The sequence below is a fragment of the Selaginella moellendorffii genome, unplaced genomic scaffold (genome assembly GCF_000143415.4).
Source record: "Selaginella moellendorffii unplaced genomic scaffold, v1.0 SELMOscaffold_38, whole genome shotgun sequence".
NCBI lineage: Eukaryota > Viridiplantae > Streptophyta > Lycopodiopsida > Selaginellales > Selaginellaceae > Selaginella > Selaginella moellendorffii.
This window is the reverse complement of record NW_003314299.1, coordinates 1,116,625-1,130,388: the sequence shown is the minus strand read 5'-3', so window position 1 is coordinate 1,130,388 and position 13,764 is coordinate 1,116,625. Positions and strand designations below refer to the sequence as shown.

Here is a 13,764-nt window from a genome sequence, read left to right as displayed (position 1 = left end):
GGCAAACCAAATGGAGCAATAGCAAGGTTCCTAGGAAAAAAATTAAAGAATTGAAGTAAGTCTGCAAAAGCAGTCATGCCTCAGCAAATTATTGGACATTTATATAAAGAAATGTTAATTTAATATAAAGATCAGTTAAAGACATATGTGCCAGAAAGGTGACGAGTGTGAATACTACAATAGACATGTATGTACCAGAGTGTTATGTCCAAGGTGACAAGTGTGAATACTTCTTTCGGAAGTGGAGCTAGCTTTATGCGTGAGTGCTAGAAGGAATCACTGTAATTCTCACTCACAAGATCCCCCAGGCACGTATAAAAAGACCCCCACTCTTCCATTCCATGGCTCGATCACTGGGACAAACAAGGTAAGCAAGAGCAAAGAGGCCGAGAACAATTCTATGCAGTAGCTTTGGCACCGTAACTTTGTTTCCAGCCTTTGGCAATGGAGAAGTTTGTAGCTCTCGTTCTCGCTGTTCTTGTTCTAGCCGCGATCGCAAGGAGCGAAGGGGCGACTTGCAACACGATCCAGCTCGCGCCCTGCCTCAGTGCCGTGCAAAAGGGTGGAGCTACCAAGACTCCATCTACATCCTGCTGTTCTAACATCAAGAAGTTCACTCCCAAGTGCCTGTGCGATAGCGTCCAGAGCAGTCTCGCTCAGAAGTACAATGTGGACATCCCCACCGCGCTCACCATTCCCAAGCGCTGCAACGTCAACTTTAATGTTCCCCCCGACTACACCTGCGCTGGTAAGATTGCTTGCTCACCTCCGCGATCAGAACGACTTTGTTTTGTTGTCTCAGGGTACCAGGTTCCTCGTGAAGTTCCAACTTGAGCTTCCAGGAGCGTAAAGTTCCCCGGGTGTCTAAATAAGATTTTAGATCATAGTGATCTGGAAAACTTGTCGGTATGACAGCAATCGATCAGTATGTACGAGAAAGAAGATGCAAATAGCGAATGCTTACGTTTGAGCTCGTTAGAGACAGCTATCCCGCAGATGCACCAAAATACAACTCGTGAACGTCCTTAACAATGCCAATGTTGACTCGCGCAACATCCAACAGGTCGGGCTCTTTGATGATGCGAGCCAGAGCAAAGTATCTCTGGAACTGGTCGAATGCCATGTCGCGTTCGTGTTGTCTTTGGTAGAGCAATCCCAGCAAGCAGTGACCCCTCGCCTGCAATGCTAGAAAATGTGAGTAACTAGCATTGAGAGTTTACTTTTATACTTGTGTGGTGAGATCAACGTCTTCAGCTGCTTCAAGGTATAGCTCAAGATGGCTGACTGCTGTTAAAACATCTCCGCAAACTTCAAAAGCTTCAGCCATGGAAGCCCTTGCTTTGCATTCACCAGCCTGAAAAGAAAAAGAAAAACCGTCATTATCCTCATCCTGGAATATCTGTACCTTGTTTCCAGCCTGTGATGAATACTCGAGGTATTTCGTCTGATAGTCTAGCGACTTCTCCAGATTCCGTAGCTTTGCATACAACATTCCAATGTTGTATTTGGCTTCAGCACCCATTGATTCATTTCCGCAAGCCTCCGCCATCATAATAGCCTGTTCAGAATGTCACGGAAAATTCGATGAGCACGCATCGCTTACCTTTTCAAAGTATTCGATGCTTCCTGTAATGTCTTGCAGCGCTCGAGACCTCTCAGCGCAGTGCCAATATATCTGTTTCACACAAACTACATAAATCACAAGTTTCGTATGGCTGCTTTTGTTACCTCCAAAAGCTCTTTAGCAGCTTGCACAACGCGCTTGTCGTATTTAATTGTTCTTGCGAGTTGCAAGCACTCCTCATAGTTCTCGATTGCTTTGGTGCTATTATGCATCTTCCAGTAAATTTTACCAAGATTGAACTTGGCCTACAACACAAAAGTGGGTGAAGTAGTAGCACGATAAATCGTTACCTGAGACTTTTGAGTGTCATTTTTGGTTTTTATCGCCGCAGCAAGGCTTCTAGAATAATACTCAATGGATTTTTCAAAGTAGCAAGTCTTCTCAAAAATTTCCCCAGTTCCAGAATTTGCTTCAAAAACTTTCTCGTGGTCTTCTGCAAAGAAAAAAAGGTGAATCTAGGAGAACATAAATCTGCGCAATGCTTACTTATTTATAACGAGGAAGAGAGGAATACCAATTCTGGAAGCAAGCTCTGCTGCTGCTAAATTCTCACTGAGACTGCTTAGAGTTTCCTTTCGTTTAAGCTGCAAAAGAGAATACGTTAAGCTGGAGTAAATTCTAAGCAAGGAAGCTCACGGTTTTCTGGGCTTCTGCAATGGGATTGAGAATTCCAGCCTCTTCATCTTCTTTGGGAGTGGGATCGATTTTTAAGGTGGTTGTGATAGTGAAGAGCTCTGCGGCATACAAAGCGTGCCATCAAACACAATAAACAAAGTTCTTACCAACAAAAGCCTGTGGTTTTCCATCCACGAGCAAATTCTGGCATAACTCTTGCTCCGGTAGCATCGAGACATTCGTGAGTCCAATTCCCGATCGCTCGGTTCGATATTGCAACTGGAAAGATAACGTTCAAGGAAAAAGAAATGAGCGAAAGAACAAAGAATCGATAGAAGAAACGAAATATCATCGCACTCTTTCCAGCAGAAGATGCTCCAATTCAATGATCTCATTCGTGACGACATTGCGCCTGACATTCTTATCCATCCTGAGCTAGAAATCTCGTCAGCTGGAGATTCCAGCGCCACAATGCAAATCATACCTGAGACGATTTCCTCGGTAGCCAGCGCGCCGATCGCCAAGCGCCAAGAAAACCTAGGGTTCTACCGAGGAAAGAAAGAATGCGCGCTCACTCCAAAATCGCGCATAACCCCCAAAGCTCTTCCTCGTTATCTGTCCAGCGCCCCGCCAAGCAATCCCAGCCATGAAAGCAATCTCGCCACGTGGCGAAATCATCAACGGCCAGGATCGCGTAATCGCCAACGAACTAGCCGACGGCTGGGATTTGGCCTCTTTGGAAACGGACGGCCCTCAGCTTTTTTGAAATTAGGGCGCTCCAGCTTCTCTCAGGTTTGCTCTCCGGTACGTTCCTCCGCGCCCGATCATCCGTTTCGATTCGGCATTGCCAGTGAGTGGAGTCTCGCGATGGAAGCTCCAGCTCCAGAATCCTCGGAGGCCAATGCCAGCGAGCAAGTGATCGAGGAGGAGCAAGCGCCCAAGGCTGAGGAGGTTCCTGGTAAGAGAGTTTAGATGGTTTCCGGCATTGGAGTGTAAATTTTTGCTATGGCAGTGATCACTCCGGAGGAACGGCTTTGGAGCGTTGTCAAGGCGAATCCAGCGGATTTTAATGCGTGGACGGAGCTTATCCAAGAAACCGAGAAGCATGTAAGTGGTAACTTTCGCTTTGCTCTCTCTTTTCTCATTTTTTGTTGGTCTCTCCAGGATGAGATTGATCGCATTCGTGTTTGCTACGATACTTTCCTCGCGGAGTTTCCTCTTTGCTATGGTTACTGGAAGAAGTATGCTGACTTTGAGTTGCGGCTTGGCTCGCCAGAGAAGATCATCGAAGTTTACGAGCGAGCTGTGAAGGCTGTGGCTCATTCCGTGGACATTTGGGTGCACTACTGTGCCTACGCGACCGAGAAGTTTCCACCGGAAGAAGTCATCAGGTATGGCTTTTGTTCCTTTAATGCATGAGTTTTCGTGCTTTCCTGTGCTTTTTGGCAGACTTTTGTCTGCTTGGCTTCCTTCTAACGATCGGGTAATCCTTGCTGCAGCGTTTCCCTCTCGGGAATGAATTTTTTTTCTCAGAATGTTGGCGATACGGTTTGGTTTTGTTTTCCTTTCCTATGTAGTTTAGATGTTTAATCAGCTATAGAACGAACAGAAACGATGCTGCGAAGAGTTCAAGGGGACACTACGGGCGTAGTGTGTTTCTGAAGGAAGGTAACTTTGTAATGTTATAAATGACTTTTTTCTTTCTATGCTGATTGTGTCAAGTCACGTTCTTTACTTCTCTTCCTTGAAAGTAGCATGACTCTTTTTTTTTTCCCTTTTCCTCGCAGGCTGTTTGAGCGAGGAGTTTCTTTGGTTGGGACGGACTACCTATCGCATATCTTGTGGGACAAATTTATAGACTACGCATTGGCCAGGCAAGACTATAGCTTGCTCATGCAAGTGCGCACGCGAATTTTGGAAGTTCCTCTGCAGCAACTAGACCGGTATTTTATGAGGTGCGTTTAGAAAAGAGTTTTCTGATAGTCGACTAAACTATTTATTTTCTCTTGCTACAGTTTTAAGCAGTTCACAAACAACAGACATTGGTTAGATGTGAGAACAGAAGAGAAGCGGCATTTGGCGGAAACACTTCCCAGAAATGCGCACGAGTCTGAGAAGCTGATATCAGCGAAAGAGGCCATTTATAAGAAAACAAAGGAATGGGACGCTAAAATCAGGGACTTCGAGAACTCGATTCGCAGGCCATATTTTCACGTCAAGTCTCTGGACGACGCGCAGCTTGCAAACTGGCACAAGTACCTGGATTTCGTTGAGAAGGAAGCAGACATGCAGAAGGTCTGTTTTGCTCTTAGTCTCAATTTTCTTTGCTCATCAACACTTTTTGCAGGTTGTGAAGCTTTTTGAGAGGTGCCTAATTGCCTGTGCAAATTATCCCGAGTACTGGATTCGGTATGTCGAATATTTAGAAAAGCAGAACAATCTGGAAATGGCAAACGATGCATTGCACCGGGCGACCCATATATTTGTCAAGGTCTGTCTTGTTTGAGATACGCCTTGGTTTGGTTTATGACTTTATATTACAGAAAGTACCAGATGTCCATATTTTTGCCGCCAGGTTTCAAGAGCGCACCGGTGATGCTACTGCTGCTCGTAAAACTTATAAATACATAAGCACGGAGCTCGTCCCGGGCCATCTTGACGCGATTGTAAAGGCGGCTCATTTTGAAATGCGTGAGGTAAGCTCTTTCATTTGTTATATCACAAGAAGAATAGACTTTGTTTTTTCAGGGAGACAATGACGCTGCTTGTGGCGTCTTTGAGTCTGCAATTGAAGTAGAGAAAGCCAAGGAGGAGTCTAAGACTCTATCATTACTATATGTCCAGTATAATCGTTTCCTCTGTCGGGTATGCATTGTATCTCAAGCACCACGAGCTAAAACGTCCTCGTTATGTCGCAGATTGATCGCAAGTCCAAAGCTAAGGAAGTTCTGGAAGCCGCCATGGAAATTCCTCTAACAAAGATTGCTGTTGAGGTATGGAAATTCATGAAGGATTTGTTTTGTGTTTAAAAGCGTCTTTTTCTTACTGTCGCAGGCGGCGATCTATAACGAGTACCGTAGCGAAGTTAAACAACTGGATAAACTGTCCTCTCTAATCCAGCAGGCAACCAAGGCCGAGACAGGCTTAGCTCACACTGATCGCGAAGAACTTTCAAGCTTACATCTAGAGGTACGTGTCCACTTCCACTCCGGATGATTGCGAGACCGTGCTTTTCAGTTTGTAGACGCATTTGGAGACATCAACGCTGTCATGGAAGCGGAATACCGTCACGAAGGACTGTTCCCGTTCCGGAAATCATACATTGATTTTAAGAGGCGCCTGGCACACGACGCCAGCTTCAGCGATCGAGCCAAGCTCTTAAAGAGCTCCCCCGCGGCAATGCAAGCGTACGGGCAGCAACAGTGGGCCGCGGCCTACGGAGGCCAGAGCTATCCTCAAAACTGGCAGCAACAGCAAGCTCCACAAACAGCACAGTGGAATGCGTACGCTCAACAGGTTTGTGTTTTTTCTTTTATTTTCTGTAAGGCTTCCACTCCATTTGATGCTCTTTTCTCCAGGGTTATGGCTATGGTTCTTACACGGCATATGGCACTCAACAGGGCCAGGCAGCTTACAGTGCCTATGGCACGTCTCAGGTCTTTTCAGAGTCCGTCTCTTAAGTTTTTAAGTTTCTCTGGTGTCTTACTGGCTTTTTTCTCTGGATTTTCAGGACATGAATGGCTGGACAGGCACGGGCTCTGGTTCCGGCTCGTGGTAAAATAGTTTCACCGATTGGCTTGGATTCATTCTAGTGAGCAAGCAAAACTATTGGTATGCATCGACTTTTCCTTCCTTTTATTGCTGGACCGAAAACTTTGCTATGTGTAGGACTCCGAGCTAAGTATTAATCCAAAACAAAACTTCGCTCACCTCTAGTGTCTCAGAAATCTCTATGGAAGTCTTTCGTTCTCACTGCTCTCATCCAGTCGAGCTCTAGCCTGTAAGGACCCGGTCCCTGGATTTCTCCCGCCATTGTTCTCGCCGTGACATGGATTCCCATTCCCACAATCCTAGAAAGATTGATCTCGCATTGTTCTTCCAAAACTCGGCCGTGCCATGTCCTCTTGTAGTCTTTGATCGCAAGCTGCGTATACAGAACAAGCTTTTGGATCGTTTAGCTTGCAGCTATTTACCTTGTAGATTTTCCACTCGCCATTGCTTGTGTGAATTACGTGATGCCAACTATTATCATCGGCGATAGCTCTGTCAACCCAGTTCTCTGTCCGCAACTACAATGAAAAGCATGAAAAAAGAGAGAAAAAACTCAAGACGAAAAAAGAGTTTCTTACGCTGGTCATGTAGGCGCGTCCATCCCCTTTGAGACGCATCTCGATCACATCGAATGGAGCAAGATCAAAAATTCCATAGTCCTAGGAGCAAGAAAAAAACGTTTGAGTTCGAAGTAGTGATTCACTCACCCTTTTCGTGTTGAGTCCTGCGAATCCACTCTTTTTGATCCGCACGACCTTGTCCTGGTCGAGCTCCAGGCTGAGATCTCCCCAGAAAACAGCTGAAAGATCCGTGAGAAAATTAGAACTTCGAAGAAGGTGTCACGAAACCTTTGCCTTCGCTGCCCAGTCCAAAGTTGCTCGTTGACAGCCCTGAAGCAAAATAAAAAAACGAGTAGCGAAGAACTTTACCAGCTCTTCACGAACCTCCAAAGCTTTTATCCGAGTAGTGCTCCCATGCGGCAAGCTCCTTCTCTGTGGTGAGCGAGAAGAGGTGTTGCTGGCTCGGAGGCTGCAGCTGGAACACTACCAAGAGAGGCCAGGAAAAACTTTAAACTCCAAGCGAAAATTTTAGAGCGAGCAAACCTCTCTTAGCCGCAGACACCAGGTTGCGGAACATTCTTCGTCCAAGAACAAAATCTCGTTAGAGGAGTGTGTTAAAAACCACAAAATTTAACAGGAAATCGCAGAGTATTGTCAATCGTCAAGAAAACGAAGCTGAGAATCACAACAAGAAACTACGAAAACACCCATGATCTCCAATAGCGGCATTGCATCTAACGAGAAATAAGAACCAACCTCGGGTCTGCGCGACAAATCGAGACCACTTCGCTCTAGGGTTCTAGCGGGTTCTAGTAAGTCCTCTATAATCAAAGCGCAAAGTAAGTATATTTCTCTCTAATCAAATTTACAATCAAAGGGAACGTAGCCGATCTTTCTGATGAGTTCTTGGATCTCGTGGAGGGAATGGACGACGAAATCAGGCCGCCGCTCGCCGGTGAGCTCGTCAATCCTGTATCGAAACAGCGGATCAATGAGGCAAGTGATTGCTCCTGCGCTGTTGCCGCAGGCGACATCATACTTCGCAGAATCGCCCACCATCAAAACTTGGCCTGGCTCCACGCCCCACTTGTGGCACACTCGCAGCAGCGGCTCGGGCGACGGCTTCACCACCTTCTCCTGCCCCCCAAAAATCGGTGAAAATCTCCTCGACGCCCTCGCGAGCTCCTTCGCCTCGTGTTTCTGCACGTCAGCTCTGCTGCTCAACGTGATGATCGCGCGCGGCAGTGGGATTGAATCAATGAAGTCGCAGAGCTCTAATGCCCCGGGGAGTGATGCCTTGCCAGAGCTCCGGAGCGCCTTTGCCCTTTCTACAGCCTGGCGTGCTAGCTCGGCCTCGTCCTTGGATGGAAACTTGCGATTTGCGAGTGAGGATAGCAAGGCTTTGAGATCGAGCGAGGGCGGGATCCGTAGCGTTCCATCCAGATCACAAACCACCCCATGTAAAGACTTTCTCAACATTTAGCCCTAAAATAACATTACTTAGTTTTATAGTAGTAAAAGGTAGAAGGCTTAATAATGATTTATTTATTATTTATATAATACAAATAATTTATATATGTTTGATTTATTTTTAATTTTTTCTCTAAAACGAGTGCTTAATTTAGTCTTTAAACTTTTTGCATGAAAGAAAAAATCTAGTGATTTATAAACAAGGAAACATAATGATTAAACTAAATTGTTTCTTTCATGGAATCAAATCTTAAAGGTCAAGCATCCAAAGTAATGCGATGGATCACAGTTCCTGCATCTTGAAGCTTAAACGTCCATAACAAAAAGGAAACTATAGGTATTGATGCATGCTGAACAACCGCGATTAAATTACTTAATTATGATTATTACTTCTAAATAATAGTTAAATTTTTATATCTACTATATTGTCAGTCAACTTTCACCGCAAGTAGAAGTTTCCCCAGGCGACCAGCTCGTGATCCCGGTTAGAACACAAGTGGCAACTTCGCCACCCACGGTCGTCACCCTCACCGAAGTTGGAGTTGTCAAAGGGCCATCGATTTGCCACACCGCTCCCCACAGGTGAGCGGCGTTCTCCCAAGTGTTGCTTCCACTGCTCTGGACTTCCACGCTTTGAAGCGCCCCGTATCCTGGCACGTACTTCACCACGAACGCGATCCAAAACTCGTTTGATCCGGGCACAACTTCGAAGGTGATGTTGGCTGCAAAGTCGCAAGACTTCCTGGATCAATATAGAGGTGTTATTCTCTTGTGATCGACTATATCCAGATGGTTTTACCGTCTATACTCGATTGAAATGATGCCCCTGGCTCGAAGAGCGTCACCTTGACCTTCTATTGCGAGGCTCTCAAACGCTGTGCCGCTGAAGTCTAGCTGGTCCGCGGGACACTCTGGGCATTCGTCAGTCACCACCACCACAGTCGTGGGCTCCTCTCGGCAAATCGTGTCATTGACACACCTTACCTAAATCATTGATCAAATCAAATTCTCACCAAGATTCAGGAAACCTTTCACTTCTTCTGCTAGAGCTAGCAATTTACCTCGAAGCAAGCTCCACACCCAAGGCCATTGTTAAAGGTCTCGCTTCCTATGGCGACGATATTGGAATCGTAAGGAGTCCCCTCAAGTTCGCCATACCCACAGGCACCCGCTGCACAAAAGAGAATCGATCAGAACCGATGATATCATCATTTAAACATGCGACCAAACTAGCTCACTGTTTGTTCCAGTGCCAAGGGGAGGACCATACCAAGTTCCCCTTCCGGTCTGCCACTCGCTAGCATTGATCACATTGATCTCCATTGCAGACGATCTGAACAGCGTTTCATTCAGACTCCTGGCATCGCAAATCACAGCCAATACAGCAGCGAAGAACACCAGAGCTCCGAGTGTCATGAATCGATCTCCAAAAAATCTGGTGCTGCGAGGCATTCAATGTGTCGACTCTCTTTTTGTAACGGAGCCCATCCCCGCAGTTAGCGCCACAAGTCTTTCAAACTTTCAAAAACATGCGCAGGACATTCCGCCAGCAGCATATTCCGCTGCCTCGCACATTCCATCACCGGTAGCAGCATATTCCTGGTAGTAGTAGCGATCCTGGCGGGTCCCGGAACAGGGGACCAAATCGAATCGAATCCGAGAGCGACAGGCTTGGATGGATGAGATTTTCTTTCATGCGCAAGGAGGAGAAAAAAGGGGCAGGAGGGAAAAATAAGAACATAATTAAAGAAGATATTTGTTAATAATGAGGAGGTATGGCCGCCCTCGTGCCTATCCACAACCACGTCACGAGGCCTCACTTTTTATCGTTGTCGCGAAACCGATATCCGTACGCCGGCCCCCGGGCCCCATGCAAGGCCCGGGATAAGGATATCCTCGGAGAATATTCCACCGCGACAACGTTGCGGATAAGTGCCCACGCGCACGTGAGGCTGATAGAACATATAAACAACCTCAGGGCCACATGGGATTATACGAGATTAATACAAACCATGAGCCGACATACATTGGGCATACAAGGTTCATTGCATTAGCGGAAACAAGGACGTGTGGGGTAAATAATAAAGGGGAAACTTTTTTGTCCAAACATTCACTTTGGCACTAGCTAGCTAGCGAGTGGCGCACAAACGCGACACGGTTAAAGTAGATGGAATAACGCGGGGCCTTCACCTTTAAGTGAATAAGTTAATCGCCTGGGTCATGTGAGATGTTTGGTCAGCTTGACCCGGTGAATAAGAAAGAAATAGAAAGTAAAAGCTTTCATCAAAGTGGAGATGTCATCAAATCCAAAGCACTACGTGGAGGAAGTAAAAGATATTATAATCGCTATAGTACTAATGTTAAGAGCAAGGTCGTTTTCTTTTTTTTTTTCTTCGCGAAGGACACGGGGACGGGGGCTCACAGTATCAATAGTATTCTCCACTATGGCCTGCTTGAAAGTTAAAAAAGATGATGTGTGCTTACCCAATCCAAACCTTGAAGAAGCCAATATAAATGTCAAGATTCCAGGGGAATCTCGCCTATAAACTTGACACGACATCAACGTGACCGCAAAAGAAAAAGAGAAAGTCGCGCGTCGCGGGGTCGATTCCCACCTGGGGCTAGGGCACGCCGCGTTAAGGCCCGCTCGAACCTTCGCGGCGCTGCTTTGTTGACTACTAGGTCGTTAACGCGTCTGGCACTAGCGGCGTTAGCGTACGTCCCCTTGCCGTTAACCTGCAAAACGATCCGCGGCCGTGGGATTGGCCATATCGCACATGGTACGTCCCGCCACGTGTCCGTGGCATTTGTGTGACGGATCTCTTTAATCCGAGGGCCTGCACCGCGCCACGTGTCAAGCGGGAAGGGTTTTGATCCGTTTATAAGCAGAGCGCGGATAAGAAGACCGCGCGGTGCTTTGCTCGCAAAGAAAGAAGAAGAGAGGGGAGGCAGCGTAGATTAGAAGAAGATCACACAAGAAGAAGAACAGCGCGAGCGAGCTCGAGCGCGGGGATGGATCTGCATGTAGGGATGGGCGGCGGCAGCGGCGGCAATGCGTTTGGATCGGTGTCGGCCGACAGCGGGAGCTGCGACAGCCCGACAAGCATGGGGGCGCTCCACAAATTCCTGCCCTCCAACAACGAGGATTCGTGGTCGCCGGAGCACCTCTACGCGTGCGACGAGTTCCGGATGTTCGAATTCAAGGTCCGGCGGTGCATGCGCGGGCGGAGCCACGACTGGACAGAGTGCCCCTTTGCGCATCCGGGCGAGAAGGCGCGGCGGAGGGATCCCCGCCGCTTCCACTACTCGGGCACGTCGTGCCCCGACTTCCGCAAGGGCTGCTGCAAGAACGGGGACAGCTGCGATCTGGCGCACGGCGTGTTCGAGTGCTGGCTGCATCCCGCGCGGTACCGCACCCAGCCCTGCAAGGACGGCCGGAATTGCAAGCGCAAGGTGTGCTTCTTCGCGCACACGCCCGAGCAGCTGCGCCTCCCATCGCCCACTTCTTCGTCTTCCGCTTCTTCGATCTCTTCTGCCTCCTCACCGCCGCTCTCGCCGGTGGACAACTCGCCGCCGCTCTCGCCGTGCGGTACGCCGCGCGGCACGCCGCCGAGGGACGCCGCGCTGCTCAAGTCCATCGCGCATGCCGCGGCGGTGGCGGACGCGCACGCGCTGCTGGCCGCCGCCGCCGCGGTGCCGCAGCGGCACGTGGCGGCGGCGCTGGAGAGGATGAAGTCGATGCCGCACGTCACGGCGGCCGCCGCCGCCGCCGCGGCGGTAGAGGCGGATCGACGGTCCAGGCTGCTGGGGCAATCGCTGTCGTTCAATTCGCGCACTAGCAATGCCGCTAGCCTGGTGGCGGCACTGCACAGGCAGATGGAACTCAACGAGCCCGGGGTGGGATATTCCGTGCCGCCTGGGGGATATTCGTCCCCGCCCGTGTCGCCGTCGCCCTATGGAAGATCTCCTCTCTTTCGATCGAATGACTGCGCGCGATCGCTCTCGCCGTCGCTGGGCATGGGATCGCCCAGCATTTGGAGCCGGACTGCGATCGACGACGAGTACTACGCGCAGCGATTCGATCAGTCGAAGAATCTGGCCGAGTGTGGCGGCGAGAATTGCCCCGATCTGGGATGGGTGAACGAGCTGGTGGCAATCAACTGAAGAGGGGAGATCGCCCAGCTTGTTGGATGGAAGGAAGGAGCGTCCCTCTTGCGATCGATCGAGCGACGATTAAAATCGGGTGCTAATTTTCGTTTTTTCCCCCTTTGCTTCTTTGGATGGCACAAAGTGTAAATCCCAATTCTCCTCCCCCTGCCGATCTCTTCCTTCTTTTTCTAATTGCCTCGCAGGTAAATTCCTCTTTCATTATTTTCCTTTGGTTTTCCCCTATGATTTGCTGCCGTTGAGAGAAGAGATAATTGTAAATGTTTTGGAAATGGTAAAAAACCGATTTTTTATAAGTTACGAAGAACCCTAAAAACAGAGCACACTCATTTCTCGTTGATCTCCTCGTCAAACCAGCGCGGTGGATCAAATCCGGAGGGGCCTGTCGCGTCGAAAACCATCAATCGCAGCCTTAGAATTGATTGAACTCCACCCACCTAGAGGATTGCAGCGAAGGAGGCGAGACCCAGTCAGGATTGTGCCTTTGACGACGCCATACTTTTGGTATGCTTGGATTGAGTAATCGCTGCAAGTTGGCACAAATCTACAGGAACCGGGCAGCAGCGGCGAAATCTCTCCTAAAGAAAAGAAGAGGGCTATTAGAAATGTTCTGGAATTTCAATCGCATCGCTTCACGCGTTTCTTACTCTTGTAGAATTTGAGAAACGAGACCGCCATGTCCACCCCAGGGGAGTATTTCTGACCGTCTATTAGTCACAAGTTCGATCGATCGATGACAGTTCAAGAGAGGAAAACTACTTGCCTTGCTCTTTCTTGTCAATTCTGCCTCGCATTCCACAGCGGCATCTCTGTCTGGAAAGCACAGTGTCCCTGATTGGGAGAAATTTCTTATTGATAGTAGGAGGTAGGGCAAAATGGACTTCCATAGCAAATAAAACTTGCATTGCATCCATGTAGTTAGGTCCCATGCTTTATAGTTGGGCAAGGAGATGAATCTCTCTTCCAAGATGTTACAAGAAGTGGCAGCATGTCTTAAACCAAACCATAACATCTTACAAGCTTTTACAATTTGCTCTTGGAATGTGCAGGAGAAAAATCAAAGTTGGGTTTGATCCACAAGGCTTGTGATGTGAAAGATGAAAGGGAAGAAGTGCTAGGTGGTGAAATTAAAGATTTTGGGGGCTAGGCACAAGGAATTAAGGTGCTGGCTTCTAGAAGGAGTTGTGGTTTAGCAAAACTGCAGCATTGGGAGATCCAGACACAAGAATCTTATGGAAAAGCATCATCAAGTAGCATAAAGGAATCTCATATTTGGGAGTATAAAAGGTAGATTTGGGAATATAAAAGGCAGGAGTTTAAAGTCCTTGAACAACTACAAGCATTGGCTCTTAGATCTTGTAAAGAGAATTTCCTTCCAGAGAGAAGTGAGGAATCTTTGTGTGGCTCAAGATCAACTATGGCAACATAGTGTTTCCGAGTTTGTTTGAGTTTATTAAGTGTGTTTTGCAATTCTTCCATGTCCAGAGTGAGGAAGGAACTCAGTCACCATGAGTTGGAGAAGAATCTTAGTGTAGCTTGCGATTAGTCGCAAAAACA

At 47.9% G+C, this 13,764-nt stretch overlaps 8 protein-coding genes across 12 annotated transcripts; 3 read left to right on the top strand and 5 right to left on the bottom strand.

Annotated features, from left to right (window-relative positions):
• Window positions 1–116: 116 nt before the first annotated feature.
• LOC112349405 (non-specific lipid-transfer protein 2-like) lies at window positions 117–980 on the top strand. Its single transcript, XM_024683800.1, has 3 exons — window positions 117–367; window positions 436–748; window positions 803–980. Exons 2-3 carry the CDS (start codon window positions 445–447, stop codon window positions 832–834), a joined length of 336 nt encoding a protein of 111 aa, XP_024539568.1. The 5' UTR covers window positions 117–367; window positions 436–444; the 3' UTR covers window positions 835–980.
• Window positions 314–2,855, bottom strand: LOC9658967. 2 transcript variants are annotated; one of them, XM_024683799.1, is made up of 12 exons: window positions 2,724–2,855; window positions 2,597–2,674; window positions 2,407–2,518; window positions 2,261–2,358; window positions 2,139–2,208; window positions 1,915–2,057; window positions 1,729–1,869; window positions 1,604–1,675; window positions 1,406–1,558; window positions 1,229–1,354; window positions 965–1,177; window positions 314–899 (listed from the first exon to the last, which is right to left on the bottom strand). In XM_024683799.1, the coding sequence occupies exons 2-11, from the start codon at window positions 2,666–2,668 to the stop codon at window positions 986–988; spliced, it is 1,179 nt and encodes a 392-aa protein (XP_024539567.1). In that variant the 5' UTR covers window positions 2,669–2,674; window positions 2,724–2,855; the 3' UTR covers window positions 314–899; window positions 965–985. The 2 variants fall into 2 exon arrangements, with proteins under 2 accessions (XP_024539567.1, XP_024539566.1); XM_024683798.1 differs by having other exon boundaries at window positions 2,597–2,669.
• Window positions 2,856–2,996: 141 nt separating this feature from the next.
• Window positions 2,997–6,168, top strand: LOC9658642 (pre-mRNA-processing factor 39). 4 transcript variants are annotated; one of them, XM_024683774.1, is made up of 14 exons: window positions 2,997–3,031; window positions 3,091–3,197; window positions 3,252–3,346; window positions 3,404–3,630; window positions 4,027–4,194; window positions 4,255–4,534; window positions 4,587–4,730; window positions 4,783–4,935; window positions 4,988–5,104; window positions 5,158–5,232; window positions 5,294–5,428; window positions 5,477–5,755; window positions 5,818–5,895; window positions 5,970–6,168. In XM_024683774.1, the coding sequence occupies exons 2-14, from the start codon at window positions 3,107–3,109 to the stop codon at window positions 6,015–6,017; spliced, it is 1,890 nt and encodes a 629-aa protein (XP_024539542.1). In that variant the 5' UTR covers window positions 2,997–3,031; window positions 3,091–3,106; the 3' UTR covers window positions 6,018–6,168. The 4 variants fall into 4 exon arrangements, 3 of the variants coding, with proteins under 3 accessions (XP_024539542.1, XP_024539541.1, XP_024539543.1); XR_002993377.1 differs by having other exon boundaries at window positions 3,004–3,197; window positions 5,970–6,070; window positions 6,128–6,168; XM_024683773.1 differs by having other exon boundaries at window positions 3,004–3,197.
• Window positions 6,074–7,381, bottom strand: LOC9658641 (probable complex I intermediate-associated protein 30). The gene is made up of 8 exons (XM_024683777.1): window positions 7,327–7,381; window positions 7,114–7,148; window positions 6,955–7,053; window positions 6,859–6,900; window positions 6,718–6,809; window positions 6,589–6,669; window positions 6,433–6,528; window positions 6,074–6,383 (listed from the first exon to the last, which is right to left on the bottom strand). Exons 2-8 carry the CDS (start codon window positions 7,145–7,147, stop codon window positions 6,180–6,182), a joined length of 648 nt encoding a protein of 215 aa, XP_024539545.1. The 5' UTR covers window position 7,148; window positions 7,327–7,381; the 3' UTR covers window positions 6,074–6,179.
• Window positions 7,382–7,425: 44 nt separating this feature from the next.
• LOC112349367 (haloacid dehalogenase-like hydrolase domain-containing protein At2g33255) lies at window positions 7,426–8,049 on the bottom strand. The gene has a single exon (XM_024683655.1). It carries the CDS (start codon window positions 8,047–8,049, stop codon window positions 7,426–7,428), a length of 624 nt encoding a protein of 207 aa, XP_024539423.1.
• A 423-nt stretch (window positions 8,050–8,472) lies between these two features.
• On the bottom strand, window positions 8,473–9,456 carry LOC9658966 (expansin-B3). Its single transcript, XM_024683654.1, has 4 exons — window positions 9,311–9,456; window positions 9,199–9,211; window positions 8,840–9,024; window positions 8,473–8,782 (listed from the first exon to the last, which is right to left on the bottom strand). Exons 1-4 carry the CDS (start codon window positions 9,454–9,456, stop codon window positions 8,473–8,475), a joined length of 654 nt encoding a protein of 217 aa, XP_024539422.1.
• A 1,483-nt stretch (window positions 9,457–10,939) lies between these two features.
• On the top strand, window positions 10,940–12,507 carry LOC9653908 (zinc finger CCCH domain-containing protein 35). The gene has a single exon (XM_002978760.2). The coding sequence runs from the start codon at window positions 11,053–11,055 to the stop codon at window positions 12,202–12,204; it is 1,152 nt and encodes a 383-aa protein (XP_002978806.1). The 5' UTR covers window positions 10,940–11,052; the 3' UTR covers window positions 12,205–12,507.
• LOC9658965 (UPF0161 protein At3g09310) lies at window positions 12,469–13,151 on the bottom strand. The gene is made up of 4 exons (XM_002978643.2): window positions 12,971–13,151; window positions 12,855–12,914; window positions 12,645–12,785; window positions 12,469–12,589 (listed from the first exon to the last, which is right to left on the bottom strand). Exons 1-4 carry the CDS (start codon window positions 13,134–13,136, stop codon window positions 12,534–12,536), a joined length of 423 nt encoding a protein of 140 aa, XP_002978689.2. The 5' UTR covers window positions 13,137–13,151; the 3' UTR covers window positions 12,469–12,533.
• Between the last annotated feature and the right edge of the window lie 613 nt (window positions 13,152–13,764).

Bases quoted from the DNA above. Each gene is read 5' to 3' on its own strand.
- LOC112349405 (XM_024683800.1), top strand. From the start codon at position 445: ATGGAGAAGTTTGTAGCTCTCGTTCTCGCTGTTCTTGTTCTAGCCGCG. The intron at 749-802 runs GTAAGATTGCTT...TTGTTGTCTCAG, and splicing joins CCCCGACTACACCTGCGCTG to GGTACCAGGTTCCTCGTGAA.
- LOC9658967 (XM_024683799.1), bottom strand. From the start codon at position 2,668: ATGGATAAGAATGTCAGGCGCAATGTCGTCACGAATGAGATCATTGAA. The intron at 1,870-1,914 runs GTAACGATTTAT...TTTGTGTTGTAG, and splicing joins ATGACACTCAAAAGTCTCAG to GCCAAGTTCAATCTTGGTAA. The intron at 1,178-1,228 runs GTATAAAAGTAA...CTAGCATTGCAG, and splicing joins ACGTTGATCTCACCACACAA to GCGAGGGGTCACTGCTTGCT.
- LOC9658642 (XM_024683774.1), top strand. From the start codon at position 3,107: ATGGAAGCTCCAGCTCCAGAATCCTCGGAGGCCAATGCCAGCGAGCAA. The intron at 5,105-5,157 runs GTATGCATTGTA...GTTATGTCGCAG, and splicing joins ATAATCGTTTCCTCTGTCGG to ATTGATCGCAAGTCCAAAGC. The intron at 5,233-5,293 runs GTATGGAAATTC...TTACTGTCGCAG, and splicing joins TAACAAAGATTGCTGTTGAG to GCGGCGATCTATAACGAGTA.
- LOC9658641 (XM_024683777.1), bottom strand. From the start codon at position 7,147: ATGTTCCGCAACCTGGTGTCTGCGGCTAAGAGAG. The intron at 7,054-7,113 runs GTTTGCTCGCTC...CTCTCTTGGTAG, and splicing joins GGTGTCTGCGGCTAAGAGAG to TGTTCCAGCTGCAGCCTCCG. The intron at 6,901-6,954 runs GTTCGTGAAGAG...ATTTTGCTTCAG, and splicing joins CTCGGATAAAAGCTTTGGAG to GGCTGTCAACGAGCAACTTT.
- LOC112349367 (XM_024683655.1), bottom strand. From the start codon at position 8,049: ATGTTGAGAAAGTCTTTACATGGGGTGGTTTGTGATCTGGATGGAACG.
- LOC9658966 (XM_024683654.1), bottom strand. From the start codon at position 9,456: ATGACACTCGGAGCTCTGGTGTTCTTCGCTGCTGTATTGGCTGTGATT. The intron at 8,783-8,839 runs GTAAAACCATCT...ATATTGATCCAG, and splicing joins ATTTCAATCGAGTATAGACG to GAAGTCTTGCGACTTTGCAG.
- LOC9653908 (XM_002978760.2), top strand. From the start codon at position 11,053: ATGGATCTGCATGTAGGGATGGGCGGCGGCAGCGGCGGCAATGCGTTT.
- LOC9658965 (XM_002978643.2), bottom strand. From the start codon at position 13,136: ATGGGACCTAACTACATGGATGCAATGCAAGTTTTATTTGCTATGGAA. The intron at 12,915-12,970 runs GCAAGTAGTTTT...TGTGACTAATAG, and splicing joins AATTGACAAGAAAGAGCAAG to ACGGTCAGAAATACTCCCCT. The intron at 12,786-12,854 runs GTAAGAAACGCG...TCTTTTCTTTAG, and splicing joins GTTTCTCAAATTCTACAAGA to GAGAGATTTCGCCGCTGCTG.